Source organism: Astatotilapia calliptera, chromosome 5 (assembly GCF_900246225.1).
Source record: "Astatotilapia calliptera chromosome 5, fAstCal1.2, whole genome shotgun sequence".
Classification (NCBI taxonomy): domain Eukaryota; kingdom Metazoa; phylum Chordata; class Actinopteri; order Cichliformes; family Cichlidae; genus Astatotilapia; species Astatotilapia calliptera.
This window is the reverse complement of record NC_039306.1, coordinates 11,642,128-11,668,496: the sequence shown is the minus strand read 5'-3', so window position 1 is coordinate 11,668,496 and position 26,369 is coordinate 11,642,128. Positions and strand designations below refer to the sequence as shown.

General features: G+C 42.1%; 1 protein-coding gene across 2 annotated transcripts in view; it reads right to left on the bottom strand.

Annotated features, from left to right (window-relative positions):
- Positions 1-954: 954 nt before the first annotated feature.
- stab1 (stabilin 1) overlaps positions 955-26,369 on the bottom strand; it is a 183,689-nt gene continuing 158,274 nt past the window's right edge. For both annotated transcript variants that reach the window (XM_026167240.1, XM_026167242.1), the window contains 3 exons: positions 19,216-19,365; positions 18,714-18,818; positions 955-1,169 (listed from right to left, as the gene is read on the bottom strand). In XM_026167240.1, the coding sequence (XP_026023025.1) occupies positions 1,110-1,169; positions 18,714-18,818; positions 19,216-19,365 (315 nt within the window). In that variant the 3' untranslated portion in view covers positions 955-1,109. The remainder of the gene's footprint in view (positions 1,170-18,713; positions 18,819-19,215; positions 19,366-26,369) is intronic.

Here is a 26,369-nt window from a genome sequence, read left to right as displayed (position 1 = left end):
TGAAGACACAAGAGACACAGGCTATCAATAATAATGCATAATGTTAGCAATTAGCAACAGTGAAATCACTCAGTCTAAGACTTCATAATGGGACTTCACTAATCATTCGACAATGCCACATTGGCTATATCTATATTTTATGCCCTTTGTGGTCTGGGTAGGGTTGTGTGCTTTTCCGACAATATATTTAACTGACTAGTTTTTCTGATGTGCAGAGGTAAAAGAACCAAAGTTGGTCTGGCACATTCCTGATGAGACTGACTGCCTGTTCACAGGAAATATTATCTGTAAGAATTCAGTTCCTTTACAGGGAGAGATGAGGGACTTCACAATTTGAAGAGTTATTTTTGGTATTTTGAGCCAGAAGTGACCGTATTTAGACAAGAAAGTAGAGTATTAAGCTAGCTAACACTCACCAGCCATATAAACTGTGTGGGTTAGGTTCAGTTAGAGGTAAGGAATAGACTAATGCAATATCAGAAATTGACTCACAGAATCTCAAACTTTGATCAACTGTATCACACAGAAGTCCACAATATTCATCAGATAATCTATTTAAAATGCTTCTTAAGGCACCAGCAGCACAAACACAATGATAGGTCATATCTACCAACTTCTGTTTTTCCTGGAAATCTCCTGGCTGTCACTATCCAAACGCAGCCAAACGCAGTATCCTGAATTAATGGCTATCCTACAAAAATATTAACTGTTCTCCATAGTTTCACCACCTATTAGCCAGAACAGTCATGCCCCTTACATTAAGCCTTACCAAATGAAAATGGATAAGATTCACCTGAGATTTTTTTACTAAGGGAGAAACTATCCAAAACCAGGTGTAACTGTGTTGAACATGGGACTCTGTAGGGACTGACTCACCTTTGGAGCCAGCCTTTAGTGGCTGTTAGAGGAACGACACTTTTTTGAACAATTATTTAACACAATAAAAACACGGACTGAGGTTTTTTACCCAGAGAGGATTTGGGTTTAGTAAACTTTTATTCCATAATTGATTACAGTTAAACTGTGTGGAAATTTCTAAAGCAAGATGAAGTCACTGAGTTATTGTGGTTTGTTAACAGCCAGCTCCAGTTATACTGGGTCAGCTGGTTTTAATGGCCCAGGTCGAGAATATTTGGTGGTTCTTCTGGCTCCACCTCCTGATTGGTGTCCTGCAGGAAAGAGAGAAGATGTTTAGAACAGGTAAACCACAAAATGTAGAAAGTTGTGGTGAACAGGACAGATTTTTTTTATTGTAATCTGCTGGAGGGTCATGGAAGAGCAGATGCTCTGGCTGTGGTTACTGCAGCTGCACAGATGTGCAAAGATATCTGCTAGAAGGTTGTATGGCTGGTGGTTGCACACATTGCAAGATTAGCAGTAAGGAGACCCTGGTTCAAATCCTGCTGATTCCTTTCGATTTAATTTTTTTCTGAATGTTTTAAGACTATATTATAAATTCTGGCTCCACCAAAGATGTGCCTCTTATTAAGTCGCACTTTACTAAAACCACTAAATGAAGCATTATCATTATCCATTATCATGGATCTGTAATTTCATGTATTAATATGGTGATGCGGTGAAATTGAAGCAGTTTCCATGTCTCCTTTATTAACTTTAATGTTTAAATGTGTCCAGTTTAAACTTATAGAACTCTAATGTACAGCTGTCACCTTATAAACAAACAACAGCTTTACAATGAACAAAATAAAATAATTAACTTAAATTGAAATGTTTGTTATATGTGCTAAATTCAAAGATTAACATTTTTCTGCAGCATTAATCTCTTGTCTTATTTGCAAGAGTGTTGTACTTTACTGTTATATTTTACTATTCTTTCCAGATTTTTCATTGGCATTATATCGTCAACATTGACTCAGGATCAATTCATGAGTCACATGATCCACAAAATACCCATTTTTATATGCGCACACATGGAGCCTGGCACAGAAGCTTAACAGTGAAAGATGATAACCACTGTCATCATCAACACAACTGGTTCACTTCCTATCTCTCTGACAGATCTTTTATGGTGAGTATGGATACATGCTCCTCTAAGATCCATAAAATGACACGTGGTGTGCCTCAAGGGTCGGTTCTAGGCCCTGTACTTTTTAATTTGTATATGTTGCCTCTCGGCAGTGTCATCAGGAGGCATGGAGTGAACTTCCACAGTTACGCTGATGATACGCAGCTGTACATCTCCGTGTCTCCTGATGACACCAGACCAATGGATGCCCTTTTTAACTGTATCTTGGATATAAGATCTTGGATGGCAGAAAACTTTTTACAGCTTAACCAGGACAAAACTGAAGTTTTAATTGTCGGTCCTGAGGCTCAGAGAGAGAAACTCTTGTCTAAATTAGAGGCATTTTCACTATGTCCTTCGCTACAAGTGAAAAACCTGGGTGTTATTTTTGACTCTGAGCTTGGTTTTATCCCACATGTTAAACATGTAACCAAAATTGGATTTTATCATCTAAAAAATATAGCCAGAGTCCGCCCTATTCTCTCTCGGGCCAACACGGAGATGCTGATGCATGCTTTTATTACCAGTCACATTGATTACTGTAATGCCCTGCTCTCTGGTCTTCCTAAGAAGAATATTTCAACTTTACAACTCTTGCAAAACTCGGCAGCTCGTGTGCTGACGAAGACCAGAGGGCGGGGCCCACATTACACCGGTTTTAGAATCGCTGCACTGGCTCCCCGTGTGTTTCAGGATCGATTTTAAAGTTCTTTTATTGGTTTTTAAATGTCTTAATGGTCTTGGGCCTTCTTATCTCTCAGATCTGCTTTTACCATACGAACCCTCGCGGACCCTGAGGTCCTCTGGTACTGGCCTTTTGATTGTCCCTAAAGTCAGGACACATACTCACGGAGAGGCAGCTTTTCAGTGGTATGGTCCTCGTCTGTGGAACAGCCTGCCGGAGGAGCTCAGGGCCGCAGAGAACGTACATGTTTTTAAGAACAGGCTCAAGACCCACCTTTTTAATTTAGCTTTTACTTAGCGTTTATTTATTTTTTATGCTTATTTATTCTATCCTGTTATTCTATTATTAATTTAGGATTTACCTAATATTTCTTGATTTTATTCTTATTCATTTTTTAATCTTCTTACTCTATTTATATTTATATTTATATTGTATCCTGTTCTTATTTATTTTATCATTTTACCCTGTATACATCGTATTGCGTCATATCTCCAGTGTTTCCTCGGAGGGCGCTCTCTGCACCGGGGCTGTTATTGACCGTGGCTGCTGGGTCTCTGGGGTCCTCTCAGCCTGGTTGGGGGGCTCCTTTGCCTCCCTTCGGCTGTGTGCCCAGCCCGGAGGCTGCGGTCTGTGACCGGCTCCCGGTGCAGACGGCTCTCTGTTATAATGTTTCCTCACTTGGCTCATGCGAGCCCAGCCCAATTTTTACTCTTTAAGTGTGCGCGTGTGTGTATGTGTGTGTGGGTGGGGGTGGGGGGATATATGTGTATTGAGAGTGTGGGGGAGTGAGTTGGAGGGTGGGGTGGGCTGCTTTTAACTATGTAAAGCACTTTGTGCTACATTTTTTCTGTATGAAAAGTGCTTTATAAATAAAGATTGATTGATGATAACTGGAATGTTAGGTTTTGATGAACCAGCTAGTAGAGAGAAAAGTCTGGCTGTGTGGAACCTTTATCATACCAAACCCCTCTAGTCGCACATAAAGCACCAACTACAGCTTGGTTGGATTTAGGCACCACACCAGGTTTATGGTGAAATCGTTGAGTGCACAGTGAAAATTGTCAGAACAAGACTGCTACATATAACCACCATGCTGGAAGCTGTCGGGACATGCTGTGGAAGATGATGTCAAAGGGGATACTGGGCAAATTATATTTATTTATTTTGGGGAGGGGGGGTAGTTTAATTTGCCAACTTGTGAATTTGAATTTGATAAAATAATACCGTGTATGGTTTCAGATGAAGTTTGAGAAGAAATGTTTTTGTTTCAAGTCAGGACTGAAAACTCAGAACAATCAATAACTTCACATGGTTGCATATTTACACTGAGGTGTTTCGTCATTTCCCATAAAAGATCCTTTTACCAGAGGTGTGGACTCGAGTCACATGACTTGGACTCGAGTCATTAATTTTATGACTTTAGACTTGACTTGAAAAAATGTTCTAAGACTTGTGACTTGACTTGGACTTTTACACCAATGACTTGGGACTTGAATTGGACTTGAACCGGTTTACTTGAAAAGACTTGATATTTTACCCCAAATATAAAATTTAACATGCATATTATATAGAGATTGAAAATGTGACGTCATTCACGGGTAGAACCGCAAAGGATTCTGGGAACTCGTGGCAAGCGGTACTAGCGCACGCAGGCTTTCAATTAAAATCAGTCACACAGCGATAAAAAGAAACACAAAAATGGCAAGAAGCCGTTGTATTATTAACTGCAATAGCCGGTCGCATGACAGCCACGGGAAGCCGACGGGTAAAGAGATCGGTTGTTATCGGATTACGTCGTTGAAGAGAAATTGTTCAAGACATGTTTCCGAAGTAACAAAGACGCGACGGATGGCCTGGATTGCAGCCATTCAAAGATCAAATATAACGTCCCAGAACCCTCCAGCTCACAGGTTAGTCTGCTCCAAGCATTTACACGAAGGTCAGTGTTTTTTAGTAGTTAATACGTCATTTTCATAACATAATTAGTGATATAGGTTACAAGCAAGTCTGGCGCAGAACAGAAATGGTCGCGCTATGCTCCTTTATTTATTGTGCATAAATAGTGAATTGTCCTGACACAATATTGCGTTTCGCTTCTGTTATTATGGTACATTGACAAAAACATATACTTTTATTCACAGGAGAAAACAGGTTTTTTGTATCACTAATTGCCCAGTACGATTACAGCATACAATATTATTGTCACTGCTACATTTCTGTGATGGGTACCAGAAATTATTTCCACTGCTAATTAATTACCGTTGAGCTCAAAGGTCCTATTAATAAACGGTTAAGGAATGTGTATTTATGACGACGATTTGTGAGACTGGTAAACTTATGATACGTACGATGGTCTTTACTTTCTACACGGTGCATTTCAAGGTCCTGTACCCATCCGTCGGTAAACTGTACCTGGGCTTGTTGCAGTGACCTGAAGTTACTAAACTTCATGAGTGTATGCACTCACTCCAAGAACCGTATGATTATAAATATGCATATAAATATGCTACAATGAGATAGCTGACTTCATCTAACTAGCAAATGTTGTCCAGGCTACGTTGGTGATACAGTTTTTTTTAATGTGTATGATATTTTTGTCATGCGATTTTAAAGCCGGTCCTACAAGCGCATCCAAGAATAACATGCAGCTTATCTCAGAACTGTCGGTGAAAACTATTCTTGGAGCTAGGTTTAATTGAGCTGCATTTTAAAGAGGTGCAATTTCACAATTTGTGTATATTTTCTAAGTTCACTATTTTGTCATGTGTTGAGAAAAACACAGATTTAAAATTACATGGTCTAATATTTACATTTAGCATATAACTGCAACATTATTTTTTCGTTGTTTTTTTTTTAAAGACTCGAAAGGACTTGAAATTCAAAGTTTCAGACTTGTGACTTGACTCGGACTTTTACACCAGTGACTTGAGACTCGACTCTGACTTGCCTGACATTACTTGAGACTTGACTTGAGACTTGAGGATAAAGACTTGAGACTTACTTGAGACTTGCAAAACAATGACTTGGTCCCACCTCTGCCTTTTACTATTAAACTTAATAAATCATTGCCCCTTCTGAGCTTTGAAGCTTTTTAATAATTAACACATTTCACCTACAGCAATAAATCTGACAGCTGACTGCAGCAAACCACATATTTACATTAAAAGTAATATTCTAAAATTATCTTTGTTCATTTATGTTTTTTTAAGCCTGTCTTGTATGGCAGCTTTTACAGTTATAATCAGAATGTGACTGTTGTGCCAAAAACATTTGCTTTTCCAAGATGAGCTCTATAGACTCTCTATAGGATCCTCTTGTTTGTGGCTTTCTTTTTCTACTTTTTACTTCTTTACTTATTTCTATTATTATTCACGAGTGCATTGGTAATATGGGAATGCCAAAGGTGACAAGGCGAAAGAAAAGGAGTAAAGAAGGAGGGAGAACACAGGGGAAAACATAAGAATAAGAGGACAGAGCACACGTGGAAAACACACAACACATACAAAAAAACCCCCCAAATCACACCTGAAAAAACAAAAACATGGATACACAAACCAGCAATCTACATGTGTGTGTATTGACAATGACAGTGAGAAATTACAATAATGCCCCCAGGAGCCAGAAGCAGACAGAGAAACACCCCGGAGACCCCTAGAGTACTGAAAACCCCAGGTCACATGTCTCGATGACAACTGTGTGCCCCTCCCAGCAGAAGGAGGAGGGAGGCCAGAGATGGAGCCCTCAAGGCCAAAGGGCAACAGCCCCATAGTACCAGACACCGACAATGCTGCCATGAACTGAGAACAGGGCTCCAGATGCAAGAAACTGCCCAACAACCACCAGAACCACCACCGCCACCATGAACCAACAGTCGAGACCCACCCTGGGTAGGGTGCAGGAAATGGGTGTAGGAAGACCTGCCCCGACTTGCCCACGTTGGGAGTGATATGCTGGGTGTGTCAGATTCTATATGTGTGAGTGATATGTTGTTTGAGGGGTGTGTGTGTGTGTGCTGTCATGATACTTAAGACCGGAATGAGAAAGCCAGTTAAGCATCTGGCTTGGTAAACCCACACCCCATCGCAGGGCGGGGGAGGCAGATCTGGGACCGTAAGCACAGCACCCCAGAGCACCATGGCAACCAAGGTCTACATCCACCGCAAAGGATAGTCTCCCTCACCTGAACACCCCACCCCTTCCACTCCTTTACCTTTTCTAGAACTTGCCTGATTTTGGTGGATACGAGAAAGCTAATGCCCAGAACAGTGGGACTGTGTGCCCCACACCCCTTAAGCCCCACACACTATTTACAGCAATGAGAGTGAGGCTGATGTGAATTATCTCCTGCTGTGTGTAATGTGTGAGAGAACGAGAAAATGCTGCCCAGAAGACTCTGCCCAATTTCACCCTGCCACTCAGGAAATTATGAATCTATATGGAGTCACTTGGGACACTCTTTTCCTTTTTTAAATTAACCTTTACAACAAAAATGTGAAATAAATCTCAAACATGCTTCATTTCATTAAACCCAAACTCCTGAAATAATCACACAAAGTCTGGAAGTGTAATGACACAAATGGGTGCCACACCTTGATTGAGTGTGCTTAGTTAAGTCTGTTGGAGGGCTTCATAATATAATGGCAGTTGCTATGCACTCAATGTGGCAGAACTTCCACATGAATGCACAAATGGAGAGAAAGTGTGTATGGAGAGGGTGTAGAGCACAGACAGGAATTGTGTAAAAACATTTAATTAACAAGTATTTTTAATTACAGCACTGTGCAAGAGTGTGGACCGACCCCCATGTTTTAAAACTTTGCTGGTAAAATAGGAAATGAGTGAAACGCTTCAAACATGTACAAACATGAATGTAAATACGGTACACAAGGCACAAACAGATTTTGTACAACTATAATGAGTTTGAAGTCAATATTTGCTATGACCACCTTTATTATTTAACATCTTATGCAAGCTTTCTTGTAATTTGTTTAGTTAGTCTTCAGGACTAGTTCTCCAGGCTTCTTGAAGGATGTTCTTGGCTGCCTTTTGTTTCTTTCTCTGTCAAGATGATCCCACACTGCTTCAATAACATTGAGGTCTGGGCTCTGGGGAGGCCAACCAATTAAGTGCTAATTTAAAATTTAAAATTGGTTCTTTGCTAAGTTGTCTGTTACGTATAGACATATAGACAATACTGATTCATCCCTTCAGTTAGGCGCTTTTGCACTGCTTGAATGATTTATAGGTCAGTGTAAATTGGTTCAACACACAAAAAAACAAGTGGTCAAGTACAAGGACTGGACTGAAAATGAGTAAAAAAGCAGCCAATGTCCAAAGAAGAACTCTGAAAGGCCTCCAGAAAACCTGGAGAACTATTGCTCAGCTCATATTAATAAAGGTCTGGCTCATTTAAATCAAAATATAAAGAAATGAGAGGTGCCTAAAAAACAAAGTGGAGTCTAACATAACATTTCTTCCACATTGGGTCCCTGGGATTGCAGATCAGACTCACTGGGCAACTAAAACAGCAAATTTATTTCTATTAATTTGAATTTAGATATTTCATATGCTCCTTGCTTCACGCATAATAATTCGGTAGTTTCATATTTTAACTTAATAATTGAAATTTGCAGAATAATGAGTAGATAAAGCTTTAATATATTTACACCTGCTGTGTAAAACAAGCCAGTGGTGGATGGTAGCAGGTGCTTTCTTTCACAATGAAACTATCCAGAGCCAGCGGCTGGTCAGTGAGCTTTTTTAAACTTCTCCTCGTACCCCTGTTTATTTTAAATGATTATTTAAAAGAAAAGAAAATGTTATATATTCTATGTTATATATTCTAACTGGATGCCCAAATGATGATGACACCAAATGTGATCCTGTTAATTAACTGACATGAGATTTTTTTCTTTAGTTGGAGATTATCTGTGGCTATGACCAATGCTAAGCTACTCTGTTGCTGTCTGTATAGTCTTACACCATAACATTTAACTGAGACATGACACTGTTTCTAATCTTCTGATCTAACCCTCAGCAAACTTTTTTTTTAAATGTCAGTGTGACCTTGAAGGCTGATTGTGGTCTCAGGCATTAATGTGATTCTGGAGGTCACACAGCTGAAAACAAGCTGAAGCTCCTCTGATAGAGAAGGAATGTGTAAGCTGCAAAGTGAAGAGAACTAAGTGTCCTTCACAAGAACTCCGACAGCATAAACACGTTTAGATAATCTACTTTTTAGTGAACACATGGACATTCTAATAATGACGGATTGAATTTATATAGCGCTTTTTGAGACCTCAAAGCGCTTTACAATTCCACTATTCATTCACTCTCACACTCACACACTGGTGGAGGCAAGCTACAGTTGTAGCCACAGCTGCCCTGGGGCAGACTGACAGAAGCAAGGCTGCCATATCGCGCCATCGGCCCCGATGCAGGTAACATGAGCATCGGCCCCCTCTGGCCATCACCAGCAGGCGGTAGGTGAAGTGTCTTGCCCAAGCACACAACAACCAAGACTGTCCAAGCTGGGGCTCGAAACGGCAACCTTCTGATTACAAGATGAACGGCCAACTCTTGAGCCATGATCGCCCATTCTCTGAGTTATTTCTCAAGCAGGATGAACACACGCTTGCTTTTATCCTGAACAATTAAACAAGTATCAGTAACTATACTGATATTGTCCAGGGATATTGTCCACATGTTCTGTGTGGCATTTAATTTAATTTGTGAGCTGCCATTTAAACACAAGCTTTTTTCCCCCCTTTTATTTAAAATCGACATGCCTTCCAAATACAGAGAAGTGGCAAACGGTGGTCTGACCTTTCTCCTTTTCTCCTGAAAGTTCTGATATTATGAATAAAAATATTAAAGTATCAATAAATATATACTCTCTCTATATTTTTATCTTATGTATATTTACATAATGATAAATATTCTATAGAAATACACACTCAAAAATATTAAGGGAACAATCCTTTATCACAGCATAACACAAACTCAGTTAAACCTGAGGGATATTGATCAGGCCAGTTAGAAACACAAACCATTACGAATCTATTTTAGGTGCTTTGGTGCAAATGAAAGTGACAGCAGGTGCACCGGAGAGGCAAAAACAAGCCAAATCCCACAAAAGGAACGGTTTAGCAGGTGGTGGTCACAGACCATTGTTCTCTCCTTATCTCTGCTGACTGATTTTCCTCTCATTTTGCCTTCTAGTGTCCTTAGCACTGCGTGTAACATGAGATGATACCTGCATCCCATTCGGGTTTCACAGCTATTCCAGCTCCTGTAGGATAAAACATCCATATGCGCTATTGCAAAACGGTTGCTGTGCCATTTGCTGTGTTTTCCAGTAAAGCCTCAAAAGTGTGAAGATACCAGGAGAGAGACTGTTACATGATGATAGCTCGAAAGGGCCATAGAAGGGCCTCAAACCTGCAATATGACCAGTATCTGCTCCTTTGTGCCCTACAGCCCTACTCGTGTGCATGTTTTTGACCAACACCTCCGAAACAGGCTCCATGAGCATGGCATTAGGGCCTGACTCCCTTAGTGAGATCTGTGCTCACAGACTAGCATCCTGCTGCACCATTTGCATTCACCTGAGTACACCAGAACTGGCAGGGCCGCCACTGGCACCCTGTTCTCTTCACAGATGAGAGCAGCTTCACACTGAGCACGTGTGACAGGTGTGAAATAGCCTGGAGACGCCATGGCATCTGTTACAGAGTTTTATGGATAATACGAGACTCAAAAAAATCTTAGCACTGTACAAACATAACAAAACGCAATTGAATCAGTCTTGTAAACATCCCAGTGGTCCATGTCTACTGTGGAGAAGAGAGGACATACTGATTATAAATATACTGTGGGAATAAACAAGAGGGCTCATCTCACGCAACACCATCCTAAAATAATATACATTAAATCAGCTGAACCAACTAAAAACTTCAAGTGTTGGACACACTCAGCTTGACAAAGCTTCCTTCTAATTCAGAGCAAGCTAATGCCTCAGTCATGAGTAAAAATAGGACCTCAACCTCCTTGCATCCACAAATAAACAATGAATAAATATATTGGTAGTGCCTGATGATTGTATTGAATTTTCTTTCCCATTCTGTGACTGACTACAACTTGCGATGACTACATGGTTGCCCAGAGCTTGAGGGTGTTGCACAGTCACGCCCACGATTGCACAGGTCGCCTGATAGGAGGCAACCTTTCTGAAACAATTGCAGTCTGACTTGGACAGACTGCAAACACCCTCAGAGAGAGATCATCAGCAGTTTGCAAATACTGACATACTGACAAGCAGCCTACAGGAACAAAGCAAGGACTCAGAACATGGAATTAATTGAATTCTAATATGCCAGCCAACCCACTAAGAGAGGTTATATTAATGAGCAGCAGACCAACATCAACAATGATCAACAAGCACTTGGTAGCTCTGTGCTACGATATCAATAAAGGAAAGCTACTACTGAAGCTGAAGATCAGTATAGACACAATGAGTACGGATATAATGAGGTGACCCTGTTACAAGATGTCAGTGTAACTGAATTATATGATGCCCAACCACCTGCAATCACTGCAGCCACTGAGCCGAGGATGAAGATTGTGCCTAGACTCGATGTTGCAAGATATAAAGATAAAATTACTCTCCATCAACACTATTATTATCACTGAGACAAGCAAGTCCACACTGCTCTTCTTAGGCCTCAACCCCCTAAGCTAGCTCATCACAAAGACTGGATGCAGATTAAATTACTGGATGGACAGCAGCCTCCTAACCTCCAGCTGACAGCCACCTCGTCCCTCTCCTCGTCTCTGCACCCAACTAAGAGCCAGCCGGCCGCCAGTAGCATCGAGTGTGTTCAAAGCCTGAATACAAGCCAGTAACTGAATCTGGAGAGCTGATTTTTATTTTTCACATCAACATTTTGGTTGTTAGCTTAGAGGAAATTGTAAATATTTATCCATACGAATTGAGCACCTGGCAGTAGTTAAATAGGAGTGAGAAGACTCTTTTTGGTAATAATCTTTTCTCTTGTTTATTATTTAAGAACACGGTTTAGATATTTGCCATTTGTTTTCTTTCTGTTAGGGAACAACAGGGATCATTAGAGGTTTTTGTGCTGCTGCTCTATCCAGCTGCGAGAAGAACAACACAAATCCTTGCTTCCAATCGTCTTCCTCACCAATGCCAGATCCCTCACAAATAAAATGGAGGGGCTATAATTAGAGATTTATTTAACCGCTTTGTCCGGGAGTGTTGTCTACTGATTGTAACTGAATCCTGGCTCCATCCAGATTTCCCCGATGTCTTGGTAGAGTTACTGGGCCAGACATTACACCGCCAGGACCGCAACAAAGATCTGGTTAGGGAAGGGCCAGCAGGCTCTGTGCTTATCTGCTTCAGGATTGGTGCCGTAACAGTAGAATTACAGATGGTCACTGCTTAGAGGCCATGTCTATTCAGGGCAGGCACTTTGATCTACCTCGCAAGCTAACGGTAGCCATAGTACATTTACATGTCCCCCAATGCTAATGTTAGCTCAGCACCCAACCACCTTCAACTTATCATCAGTAAACAGCAGACAGAGCCTCGGAGGGCGTCGATATTGTTGCTGGGACTTTAACAAGGTATCTCTGAAGTCTGTATTCCCTAAATTCTTCCAACATGTTAACTGTAACTGTACCAGGGGGATCAGGACACTGGACCATGTGTACAGCAACATCAAACAGGCCTACAGGGTAACACCCCTCCCCCACCTAGGACAATCTGACCATCTCTTCTCTGCTCCTCATTCCTGCCCACACCCCCCTCAGGAAACAGCTCACTCCAAACACCCGGGTCATTAAAAACTGGCCAGATGATGAGCTTCTCTGAATACAGGGCTGTTTTGATCTGACAGAGTTGTAAAACATGAAACACCAGGATCTGGAGACCTTCACTCAGTCAGTCCTTTTCTACATTAAGTGCTGTGTAGAGAATGTAACAGTAACCAAAACCATCCGTGGTTTTCCTAACCGAAAACTTTGGATGATAAGTGAAGTACAGGCTCTGATCAGAACTCATAACTCTGCCTTCAGGCTGAGGGACTGTTCTCTGTACAACACTGCCAGAGCCAACCTGAGGAGGGGCATCAAACAGGCAAATGAGGCATACAGGATGGGGAGGCTTCCTCACTGATAACAACCCCCGCCAGATGTGGAGAACTCTCACCAACTACAAAGGCCAGAACCCTCCAACCCCCGACAGCAGGTTCAAACTTGCTGTCAGGGGCTAACCTCAAAGCCTTCTTTGTTCGGTTTCAGACCACCCCTCCCCCACACACAGTCCACAGAGGATGCCATCACCCTTCACAGAGCGCTGAGCCATCTGGAGAACAGGAAGAACTACATGAGGATGCTCTTTGTGGACTACAGCTCAGCAATCAACACCATAATCTCAGACATCCTCACCACCAAACTGGACCACCTTCAGAACCCCCCGTCACTTGCTCCTGGATCAAAGACTACCTACCTCCCCCCTGACTGTCACTCAGCACCGGATCCCCACAGGGCTTTGTTCTCAGCACCACCGTGGTTAGACTCATCTCTGATGGAGATGAGACAGCATACAGGGCGGAAGTAGAGAACTTGTCCCACTGTTGCTCAGAAAACAACCTGAAGCTTAATGTCCGTAAAACAGAAGAACTCATAATAGACTTCAGGAGGCACAGACAGGTCCACTCCCCTCTCATTAAAAATGGACAATGGGTGGAATCTGTCTCCAACTTCAGGTTTCTGGGCACCCACACCTCTTCCAATTTCACCTGGATCCACAACACCAATGTCCTGGTAAAAAAGGATCAACGGCAGCTGCACTTCCTCCTTTTCCTAAAGAATAACCTTGACCAGAAGCTGCTGGTGGCCTTCTACAGCTCCTCAGTGGAGAGCATACTCTCCTACTGCCTTGGTGTTGAGTATGCTGGAGCCACTACTGAGAAGAGGACAGCTGTGCAGTGTGTAACTAACACCACCCAAAAAAATCATTGGCTGCCCTCTGCCATCGCCAGATCCTCCTGTCTCAGGAAAACCAGAGCCATCATAGGTGACCCCTTGCACCCCGCTCACCACCTGTTTGATCTGCTGCCCTCTGGTTGGCACCTCTGGTCAGTCCTAGGGATGGGTACTGGCTCTGACATAAACGGTAGTAACCAGACCAAAAAGCAGCATACATTTCGGTGCTTTTTTTTTTCCTGAGATGTCATGCACTTTGGATTCCAGCCAATCATTTTACCTTTGCGAGCATAGTAGGCGGGCCCAGGTACGTACGTTCTTTTAGAGCAGAGCTACAGATTAAAAATGCCCAAAGTGAAGCGGTCAAAAGTCTGGCTGTACTTCACAGGAGGTAACTCCTCGAATCTGATGAAACACCTGGCGACGTATAGCATTTTGTTAAAAGCCGAGAAATGCGCCGTATTTGATAGCTTGCTGCGAGACCTCACATCGTGCACATCTACTGCGCGTGGGTTGCCTGTTATATGACCCTGAGTTAGCAACATCCCCCAAAAACCCGAAGAGTAGAGTCCTGGCCCCTAGCCCTGCCAGTGTAGCAGAAACGATGATGGATGATGATGGCAGTAGCAGCCGTTCTTCTCTGTGTCAGTAGCTTAATGTTGTTCGTGTGTAATGTACGTTGAGTAGGCTAACCACGTTATTAAATTAATGCACGTAAGGTGAACTAGCAAACACCGTCGTAGTTACATGCAGCTGTCTTCTTGTTTGATGGCAGATACTCCCTTCACCCTGGCCAAAAAGGCTAAAATGACCAAAGAAAAAGTGAAAAACAGCTAAACATGAGAGGTTTTTGGACAAAGTTTGTGTTTTTTGTCCATTGTTTAAGCACTGCTTCCAGCCAAGAGTGATACCATAAATCCCCTATAGCTGCAGAAAAGGCCAATATTGTTATCTTTTTACAAAAAAACAGCTGAACATGAGAGGTTTTTGGACCAATTTTGTGTTCTCCATTCTTTAAGCACCGGCACCATTTCAAAAGTACCGGTTTGGTACTGGTATCGGATAAAACCTAAACGATACCCATCCCTAGTCAATCCCACACCTCCAGACTCACAAACAGCTCCATCCCCTGGGCCATTCGGACTGTCAATAAACACTATCCCTTCCCATGACACCATGGAGAGTTTCTACCGTGAACAGGTAGCAGTGCTTCTTTTTTCTTTGGGCGTAATGGCATAATGAAGGGTGTGCCTTCAGTGCTTCCCTAAGGAGTGCACATCATAATCTAGATATTAAAATCTTTCTTTTCACCCTTACTGTCAGTTTTAATAACTCAGAGAGGACATGAAGATTGAGATCAGTACAGTCTTGGATTGCTATGAAGTAACACACAGACTAATCATTAATTAGTAACAGCGGATGAGCAGCTGATGTTTATTTTACTCAGCGGTGCTAGAAATTAGAAGCTGTGCAGCAGTGAGGTTGAGAGATGTGCGGTAGCCCTGCAGCAGAATGCTGAGGTACAGCAGTGTGTCTGCACCGATGTTCGTCTGTGGATGCTGGCTGCCTTTTGTTCTTTTGTTGTGTCAAGATGATCCCATTATGCTTTAATAGTGTTAAGCTCTGAGCTCTGGAGAGTCCAATCCATGACTGATAGTGCTCCATTGTGTGTTTTTTCAATCCAGGTATGCTTTTACTGCATTTTAAGTGTGTTTGGGATCATTGTCGTGCTTAAAAAATAAAGTTGCTGCCAGTCAGATTATTTCTAGATGGTATTGCATGTTGGATTAAAATCTGACTTCTTTGAGCGTTTGGTTACCGGGGTGTATGTGAGCAGGTTGTTGAATTTACGTGTGAGGAATTTAATTGAGTGAGTGGCCATGAATACCTGCGCCTATGAAATTATTTAATTTCTTGTGAAATCATTTTCTCTCGTGCGCCACTTTTGACACAAATATAATTCCATGATGCTCCTCTTTTGTTCAGCTGGCACTGTATATTTATGTGTTACTACAGGCTACAGTAATAGAGTGCAACATTAAATCTCCCATCACCCTCCTCTTCCTCTGCCAGCTGCAGCTGTAGGGCCTAAAACTTATTTTGGTTAAAACCTCCCACCTTTCCCTCAAGTGCACACAGACACATGGAGTCAGGCCTCTTATCTCTGAGAAGAGGCAGGCAAGAGGCTGCACATCCCAGGAAACAGGGGAGATGTTGAAGAAGGCTGTCTAATATGAGGATTTGTGAGTCTGCTTAGGATGTCAGCTGTACCTGTATGTGTGGCATGATGGATGGTGGAAAACTCCCTGTGTGAACTGAAAGGGTGTAAACATGGGGAAAACCCATCCGGGGGAGGGGGGGGAGTAAACGGTCATGCTTTCAGATTCGGTGTGTGTTCATAAACCTCATTCTACTGAAGGTCCCAATATTTTCTAAAATGCAGACTAGTCGACTAATCTTAAGGAACTAAACAGTCAAACTAGACGATAAACTAATGAAAAAGCTTAAATATGAAAACCGTTAAAATCATTATTTTAAACATTAGTCAAATTTATAAACATATGCACACAGTCCCAGATTAGTCTGCTGTGTGAGGCTAACATTAGCAGCCTTTTTGCAGGTTATTGCTGGATGAGGCTTTATATTTCAGTGAGACAACCGTTCATTTTCTGCAATGCACAATAGCGCCAGATCAGTGAGCTGCAAGCAGCTAACTGGTGTTGTAAAATATGAAAGATTTGTATCTTGGTGCCAAATAGTGAGCGCAGCATTGTTTAACTATGTCGTCCAGCCATTTGCAAACGTATGGCAGCCGCAGTCCACCACAACACAGTGCTCAGAAAAACTAAAGGAACACTTTGAAAACACATCAGATCGCAATGAAAAGAATAAAATCATGTATCTTTATTAGAGATGGACCGATCGGTCCGATACTGACCTAAATTACTGGATCGGATATCGAAGAAAAATAAAAAATGTAATCCGATCCATTAAATATCACGAAAGCACCTCACAAAACTTGCAACTGGCCTAACTCACCTCAGAACGTTAGCACGTCGGAGCAGTATGCATCACGTGATAGAGCGGCTGTGGCATGCGGGACCTGTGGTGGTCTGGATAGCATTTGGAGCTTCGCTAGCAACCCGGCATTTCATCTCCGACAAAGTTATCCCCGAGAGAAGTAAAGCAAGTGTGTAAGTCCATCTCTGAATGTTTGTAAAGCATTCCTGCGTTAAGCTTAACAAGCGACTGCCTCTTCTTGCTGCTACTTCGATCATGAAACTGCTTAACGATCAGCTGATCGGCTTTTCTGTCGTGAGTCCGTGTCTCTTGTTTGCTTTTGGCCCACTTTGCACCAGAAAGAGGAAACCAGCGGCTGAACAACAGCAGCACGTTTAAGCTTGATAAGCTGTTGTTAGAATTTATTTAATATTACTTTCTACTCGAGGATCTTTTTCTACGTAGCTGACGCTGGTAACTGTGCAGGGGCCGATCTAGCAAAGTTTAGCCAGGGGGGCCAATAGGGCATTAACAGGGAAAAGGGGGCACAAAGACATACTTTTCTTTCTTATTCTCATTTAAAATGTCTAGCTTTTAATAAATAATTATCCGAATCTTACACCCAAAGTTTTAATTTGATGCAAAATGAATAGAAGTCCATTACTGTATATAGTAACTATTAAGTCTAATATACCCTAGTAAGCTATAGTACTTTTTCCTTTGGGAAGGTACCATCTGTGCAGTCTGCAATTTTGTTGAAGAAAGATGTTGAATCTATTTAATATTTCTTGAAAAATAATTGATTTCTGTGTATTTTTTTTCACACTGCATCAAATTAAGGTTGATTACGTCGATTAAGCATCATGAGGTGGCGCGTGAGGGGTGGTTCCCTATTTTTTATTTATTTATTTTTGTTGTTGCTGGGAGTTGGAACCCTATTAGTTAGGTTGCTTAATATTTATGCTAAGTACTCTTTAAAATACCAGAATAGGGAGGATGGTGTAGGTTTAAGTTTATTAGATTGATCAGTATTGCTGAACTATGAAATATTCTCTTTTGCATACAGGTATAACAGAATAGCTTTAGTGTAGTTCTTGTTTTAAACTTGAGTATGAACTTATACAAAATGCAGCAAGATATTTAAAAAAACAGTTTTGTTGATTTAAAAAACACTATATCGGATTCATATCGTATCGGCAGATATCCAAATTTATGATATCGGTATCGGTATCGGACATAAAAAAGTGGTATCGTGCCATCTCTAATCTTTATCTATGGTTACCTACATATATGGACTGGGTAATGTGATAGGAACAGAAAGATGCTACACTGTTTGATGGAAATGAAAATGATCAACCTACAGAGGGCTAAATTCACAGCCACCCCAAATTCAGTGTGAAAAAATGATACAGCGGGCTAGTCCTGTCATGGTTCCGAGTCTGTGGCTTAGAGTTCTGCTGTGTCCGAGTTTTGAAGTTCTGTTAAATATCTTTAGGTTGTTAGGTTCACATTTCATGTATTATTCCGGAACTCCTGTTGTAACTTTCTTGTCTCAGTTACTCTCCTCTTATGTCCTGTTAATTTTAGTCTTGTCTCTGTATCTCTCTGTGGTTTCTGATGTCATATTGAAAAAAAGGGGAAAGAGCTAAAACAGTCAAACCGAGGATGACCTGAGGGGCTGCACCAAGAACCAGTGTAAGACAGATATAAATTATTTTGACCTCCAAGTCATGCAGGGTCACTCTAGATTCTTTTGGTGCTTTTTTGTAGCCTTTATTTTCGTAGGACAGCAGAGAACAGACAAGAAAGCTGGAAAAAAGGCCAAGAGGAAGACCTGCAGGAAATGGACCGAATGCAGATTGGAACTTGGGCCTCTTGGCATATGGGTCGCCTGCTCTAAGAACAAAACCTGTGCACACAGCTATCTGAGAAACACTCAGAAACACAGAAATTTGTTGGATCTCTGTTTAAGATAAAGTACCTAAGACTTACCTCAAATGGCTCAGCTAAGGCTCTAGAGCTGACGTAGAGAGGGTTGGGGATGGAGACCAGTGTGGGTTTGGGCCTACCTCCTGTTGCACCATCCTCATCCTCATTCTGTGACAGAGAAAAGATGACTCAGTATTAATCCAAGATAAAACTGATAACAATTCACAGCTTAAGTATGTCTTGAAGGGAAAAAAACTTTATTAGCTCATCAAAACCTTGTAAGTGCTTTTTTAGCATATTTAACTTAAGTTTCCATTCATGCATTGTTTTTATGACCCAGTTAAATTTATTTTGACTCCCCATTCATTTAAACTGGAGCTTCAAAATAACTGCCCAGAGGTGTTACCAAATCAAGTGGGAAGACATAGCTCTAGAGGGACTTAGTTATAAGTAATTCTGGTGGGGAAATAATCTATGAATCGCATGCAGCTAATGAGGCAAAAATGTAAAAAAATAAAAATACTGTAACCAGGACAACAAGGAGCATTGTGTGTGTGTGTCTCACTCTGAAGTAGTGGAAGCGGAAGGCATCAGTCTTGTGTTTGAAGACATAGCAGCCGAGTGCAGCCAGTGCACACACCAACATCAACGTCACCAAGATGGCCGTCACTGTTGTGCTTGAGTGGGCGTGGCCTAGGGAAGTGTCATGGTAGCTCTGCAGAGGACGTGAGGAAAAGACAAGCATCAGTAAAATAAAACCATCTAATCCTCACCACACACACTTCTGTTTAGCTCTAATCACTATGACAACACTTTGCTCCACTGTTGCCATGGTGACGTGATTCTGCTGGGTCATCATGACCAGCTTCATTTTCCCAGAGGATGATAAAAAATTTAATTGATGGATTAAAGCACAAGGATTTCAGTTATTGTGAAGGTCGCACATTGACTCATTACACAAACACTATGTTGGTTCACACTGAAGTTGTTGAATAGGTCCCCATACATTAGAGCTTTTCAGTGTCTGTGTATTGCTGGTTTCAACTTAAATTAGTTATCTGGAAATATCTGTGTAGTCCTTTCTGGTGTTCTCCAGTAGAGCAACACCTGTTAGCAAAGTGACATCATATTAAAACCCAAGCTTTTAGGACCATCCATCAATCCATCCAACCATCTGTCTCTTCCGCTTATTCTCATTGGCAATTCCACATTGGTAACCTCTTCTCCTGAGCAACTCATGCTGGAGATAAGAGATGAGCAAACACTAAAACATAACCCACTGAGAAGTTAATTATCTGAAAATTGGCAACAACATTTTCAGTAACTTGTTAACAAACCGCCTAAACTCTTGTGGCCCATTTTGCTAGCTTTCTCACCTTAGCAAACGGCAATGTACAACAAAAGAAAATGTCACATCCACTGGCACAAGCATCGTTTTAGTGTTGTTTCAGCCGGCTGTGCACCTCTTTGTTTTTGTAACCTTGTTTGTTGCGAGTATATAATAATGATTTCTTTGAATCCCTGCTTGTAATTTTTTGATTAAATTCAGTTTTATTTATGTAGTGTCAAATCACGACAGCAGTTAACTCAATGTGCATTATGTTGTAAGGTAAAGACCCCACAATAATACAGAGAAAACCTCAACATTCAGAGAACCCCCGATGAACAAGCACTTGGCAATAATGAAAAGGAAAAACTTCCTTTTTAACCAAAGAAACCTCCAGCAGAACCAGGCTTACGGAGGGGGTGACGAGAGGAAGGAGGAAGACACAATAAAAGGCATACTGCAGAAGAGAGCCAGACATTAATAACAACTAATAATCAAATGGAGAGTGGTGTATAAACACACAAAGAGTAAATAGTGAAGAAGAAACACTGGGAAGCCAATCTAGGTCTATTGCAACATAACCCTGGAGAATCACCTCATTTACTCAGTATCTGGTTAGATACTATATTTCTAAGATTTTTAGGGCTGACTAAATTAACCTCAGTTTTATCTGAATTTAGAAGCAGGAAATTAGAGGCTATCGAGGACTTTATGTCTTGAAGACATTCCTGTGCGTCATCTGGCAGATAAAAGAAGGTATCATCTGCATACCAATGAAGTCTGTTGGACTGTATAATTAACCTTAGTATGTGAAGAAGACTCCCCATTTACTTAAATAAACTGGAGTCTATTAAATAGAAGTAACCACTGCTGCAAAGTACATTTAATACCTGAGGTAGGTTCAAATCTTTTTAGTAAAATGCAGAACAAGAACAGACATGAGTCCACTATCAGAGGCCATAAGAAGATCATTTGTAACCTTCAGTAAAGCTGTTTCTGTGCTGTGATGAGCTCTGAAGCCTGACTGAAACTCTTCAAATAAGCAGTTCCTCTGCAGATAATCTGTTAGCTGTTTTGCAACTACTTTTTAAAGAATTTTTGAGATATAGGAAAGTTTCAGATTGTCTTGTAACTAGACAAGACTGTTGGGCCAAGTAATGGCTCTTTAAGTAATGATTTAATTACTGCCACCTTAAAGGCCTGTGGTTTCTAACATTTTAATAGAGATAGATTGATCATATTTAAGATCGAAGCATTACTTAATGGTAGGACTTCTTTGAGCAGTCTTCTAGGAATGGGGTCTAATAGACAGATTGATGATTTGAAAGAAGTAATTATTTGAACTTAATTCAGAAAGATCAATTGAAAAGAGAGTCTAAATAAATATCAGAAGCACTGAAAAATAATAATGTGTTACATCTAAGTAACACAGAAGTAATAATAGAAGATGGCTAAGCATTTGTTGCCTGTTTTCTCTGAGCTACTTGAAGAGATAATGGTGATAAGAAAAGTCAAACCATACAGCAAGAAGCATCCCATCTTGGGAAACTTCCTGTCAAACAGTGGGGATATCCCTTAGCTTCCTCTGAATGCCACAAATGGAGCTGTTGGTAGAGAGGCACCTTTATCCAAAACCCCCTCTATCTTTGTTGACCCGACCCTCCGCTCCAATGCAGACCTAGTATCTCTGAGAAATGTTCCAAGGCAGTGGTTTTTCTCATTGAGTTTCCTCAACACATCTTCTATACTAAAGGCTTACTAACTTGAGCTAGAACATGATGTGACAGCTAAAACAGATACCATATTGTGGGAAGTAAACTGAGTACATCCTCCATCACCACAAAGTGGTGATACAGGCTACTGGGAAAGCCTCATGGTTTTTTTTTTTTTGGTTTTTTTTGCCTGTCCCGTTTGGCTCTTTTGCCATCAGAATTATTGTCTAAAGGCGAAGAAAGATGCCCAACGGATTTACTTTACCAAATGGACCATCCCAGCCTTGCCGTAATGGTCTATTTGATTCACATTTTATTGTTTATTTTATTTTTTATTTTCACTTGCTAGATACGGGACAGACTTGAATGAGGAAAAGAAAGGGGAGAAATAAAGAGGGAAAGAAAAACAGCGGAGAAGAGGGACGGGGATAAAGGGCAAAAAACAAAAACCAACAAAATAAGCAGACAAAAAATACATATATCAATCCCCTGGATCACCTGTTGAGAAAGAAAAAAGAAAACAAGCAGAAGAAGACGAGAGCAATAGAATAAACAACATCACAATTAGGGCTGCTCAATTAATCGAATTTTAATCACGATTACGATCTGGGCTTTCAACGATCATTAAAAATGACTGAGCCGATTATTAGCCCCTCCCTCATTTATCCGCGACACCTTAAAGGCCGGTCCGTGAAAATATTGTCGGGCATAAACCGGTCCGTGGCGCAAAAAAGGTTGGAGACCGCTGATTAAGAGGACCCGAGGGAAGCTCGGAAAGCTAAGCAGAAGTTATTTGGAGAGGAGAGAGTGACTGCTGTTGGTTGAAAAGAGAGTTAAAAAAAAAAAAACTTCAGTGGTGTTGCACACTATTTTATATTATTTTTTAAAGTCATTGTTAACCCTTTAAAGCCGGTCAGAGCAGCACGCTCCGTTTTGCGTAACTATTTTTAAATCCCTGTAGAACCTGAACCGTGTAAGCTAGCGCAATAATTTGTTTTGCATATGAAACCGGAGGAGTTGTACTTACATCTTATGCCATCAGCTTGTCCTTGGTCATGGTTTCGTTCCACATATAGCTTTGCAAAAACTGCATAAAAAGCGCTTGCAGGAACAAAAACATAATATTCCAGAAACACGCTTTGCCGTTCATATCAGCTGTTCGTAACACTTCCCACAGTGAAATGATGCACCTGCTGTTTTCTTTGCAAATTTGCATCATAGGATTGTTTTTTGTTTTTCCTGCAGTATATAAAAATTGCTGTATCTCCAAAATAAAACTATGAAGACACTCAAAATAAATTTCCTGTGGTGGGAAACTATTTTTTGCAACTTTATTGTATTTAAAGTTTTGAGGGATAAGCCTCTTAAATTTCTCCAAGTAGAAATATATGTAAACAAAACAAAAGCGATTTTCAATTTTTTTTGTAGTTTATTGCACTTTTTTGCAATTTATGTAATTACTATGGACTTAATGCATACATATTATTAAAATATGGGCTATAACAGTTGTATTGATGTATAGCAACTTGAAATGCTCCCACAAATGGCACTACAACATGTAAAAAAATAATATAAGCTCTGGTGGACTTGGTTCTATAGTAGGTCTTAAAGGGTTAAATAAATATCGTCAAATAATCGAGATCTCAATTTCAGTGAAAATAATCGTGATTATCATTTTTGCCATAATCGAGCAGCCCTAATCACAATGATATATGGAAAAATAACAGTAAATACTAAATATTAAACATTATTGTGCAGCACGTAATATCGACAGCGCACAGTGTGCTTTGAGGTAGGAGCCAAAAAGGGTGTAGTTTGTGTGTGTGAGCACCCGTGTGTACACCTGTGAGCATGAATGCGCTTGTTTTTAAAAGGTTCCTTCATGTAATGATCTTCTAGAGGGTGTGGGAAGCCACAGCCCCGTCCACCAGGGCATGAAGCAGGTATGGAGGAGAACACAAGAGACCAAGGAAGACTAACAGAGGGGCAGCTGTGCCACTATCCCAGAAAGAGCTGACGAGAGTCCCAGATGAGGGGTCACTCAGCAGCCGCGGAGCAGAAGCCGGGGGGGTTGCAGTGACGTGCCCGTGAGCTCCCCTGGCAGCCAGCTGTGCCAGAGTGAGCGAGCCCCAGGCCGAGAGGCCGAGGGCACCCCACCCCCGAAGTGGCCCGAGCGAGCCCCAGGCTCCAGGCCCCGATAAGCAGCCACCAAGGAGTGAGCCGGTGTGTACCTGGACGCCCATCTCCGGACACAAAGAACCACCAACGCACCGATGTCTGAGGGAGTCCGCCACTGGCAGGGGAAGTGGGGGGGGGGAGATAGGCCTCCATACCTTAGAGGACCTGAGATGTCCCCAGAGAGGTGGCGTGTGATACCCGACCTGACATATGGACACAGACAAACAGGTACACACAGATACAAACATCCATTCCCACCCTAATGCTCTCATATGCAATTACTCAACACTCAACCAACGTGGAGACAGACATAGAGAGACACTGTACACACAATCACACTCCCCAAGCGTACTCTAAGCCCCGGCCCCACAGAGCCCGGGACAGCCCACCTGACCCCACCACAGAGAAAAACTGCACCCACCCAGTCATCCACTCATCTTCCCGACTACAATAGACGCCCAGGCTGAGATCTTCCTCCACCTCTCCTGTATCTCCCCCTCCTGCAGAGTGAGTTCCTGAAGAGAGGAGAGCTCCCCCTCCCCCAACCTCCCCCACCAGTTGAAGAGCCCCCCAGGTGACTCGATGCACCGGCAGCACCCTGCGCCAGGACTGGGCCCCCATACACCCACCCGCCCACAACCCCGGCAACACACCAACCAGGACCCAAGCCCCCGAGGCCCGGCCAGGGCCCCAGCCCAGAGACGGAGCGCCCCCAGAACCTCACGCCCGTCCCGGACCCACCCAGGGGCAGCCAGGCTACCAGGTCAGTAACCCACGTCCGTCAGCACAGACCCTCCCTAGCCCCGCTGCACGCAGCCACGAGGAAACCGTCACCTAAGAGCCAAAAGAGCCCTTAATAGGCCATCACCGCTACCCCGGGTTGAGCCCTCCAAGGAAGATGCTCCTGGGGAACCCCCCGACACCCTAAGCCTGTCCCTACCCCCACACCAATCACGACAGCAAACCAAACTATGACCCCCCCCCCCCCCCCCACTAGGTGATGGAGCTGATCAAAGGAGCCCAGAGTAATTGATCTGATGTGGTGGCAGAGGCTGTATCAAGACTAATTTAATCTAATAGATAATTTCTATATTGGTTAGAATTAAGATTTGTCAGGGTCCTGGGTCTGAGCGACCCATGATCCCTGAGCAGTTATGGACTAATATTATAATATATATTTTGTATTGCTGTCCCTCGTTATCCCTGCTTGTATATGTGTGTGTGTGTGTGTGTGTGTGTGTGTGTGTGTGTGTGTGTGTGTGTGTGTGTGTGTGTGTGTGTGTGTGTTTCTGCGGGCGCCTTCAGGCCTGGTGGGTGTGGCCCTGCTGGCGGACTGGCCACACCCGAAGCCACACACCTGCTGCTGATCAGGCCTCGTCGGGGGAGCTACTTAAGAGAGTCTTGGAGCTCCCACCAACGCGGGATCATTTCGTGAGACTTCCCATCAGTTCTCCAGCTGGTCTGTTTGTGAGTGTGAGCTTACCAAGTGAACTGAGGGTACTAACTACTGCCTCTATTTTCCCAGGAAGGATTGCTGGATGAGAGGGCAGCAGACAGAGTGCACTGGCACGAGGGAGCAGACACATGGGCACAAACACGGGGAGAAGACACGGAGTGGAAGTCGGGAGCACACGGGGATGTATTATTGTTGTGTATCAGTTCCATCACTGTAAATAAACGCACTGCTTGTACATAGAGCACCATGCCGAACCGTGACAAGATTATTTTTATTTTTCCCGTTCATGAGGACAGTTTTCTTGGCTATGCATAGGGCAGTGAAAACCATATGGGCTATATTCTTTTCTGTAGTGACATTATCTAAGCTGCCCAACAAACACACTAAAGGGGAAGTTGGAATGTTATATTTCAGATACTTTGATAAGTCTTCACATATCTCGCGCCAAAACTTCTGAACTGGTGGACAGAACCAAAGAGCGTGGATATAATTGTCCGGTGTATTGGTTTGACAGTGTGAGCAGTTGTTGGTAGACGTAAAGCCCATCTTGAAGATCCGATGACCTGTATAGTGCACTCTATGTAATATTATGTATTGAATTAATTGAAGACTGGGATTTCTAATTAGATGAAAGGTTTTTAAGCAAATCTGAGACCAGAAGTTTTGGTCTAAGTTAACTGATAAATCCGCTTCCCATTTTGCAATAGGAAGTGACATTGATTCATCTGTTTTATAAAGCATTCTGTATATTCTGGAAACTAATTTGGGGGTTTTAAGAGTAAGAAATTGAACCACACTTGGGACAGCCTCATGTTCTGGTTGGGTCCCATGGTTCTCCCGGAGCAGGGACTGATTTGGGGTCACCTACGTGAAGACTAAGGAAAAAGTGGCACCCAAAGTCTGCATACTGGAGGCATGGTTACAGAAAGAAAAAGGTTTTTAATATGTAATTTCAACAAAATTAAGAAAGCACAGATGGAATAACAAGGACAGATACTGAGAGACAGGACTATAAATACACATTTATAAACAGTGCAGAAAAATCA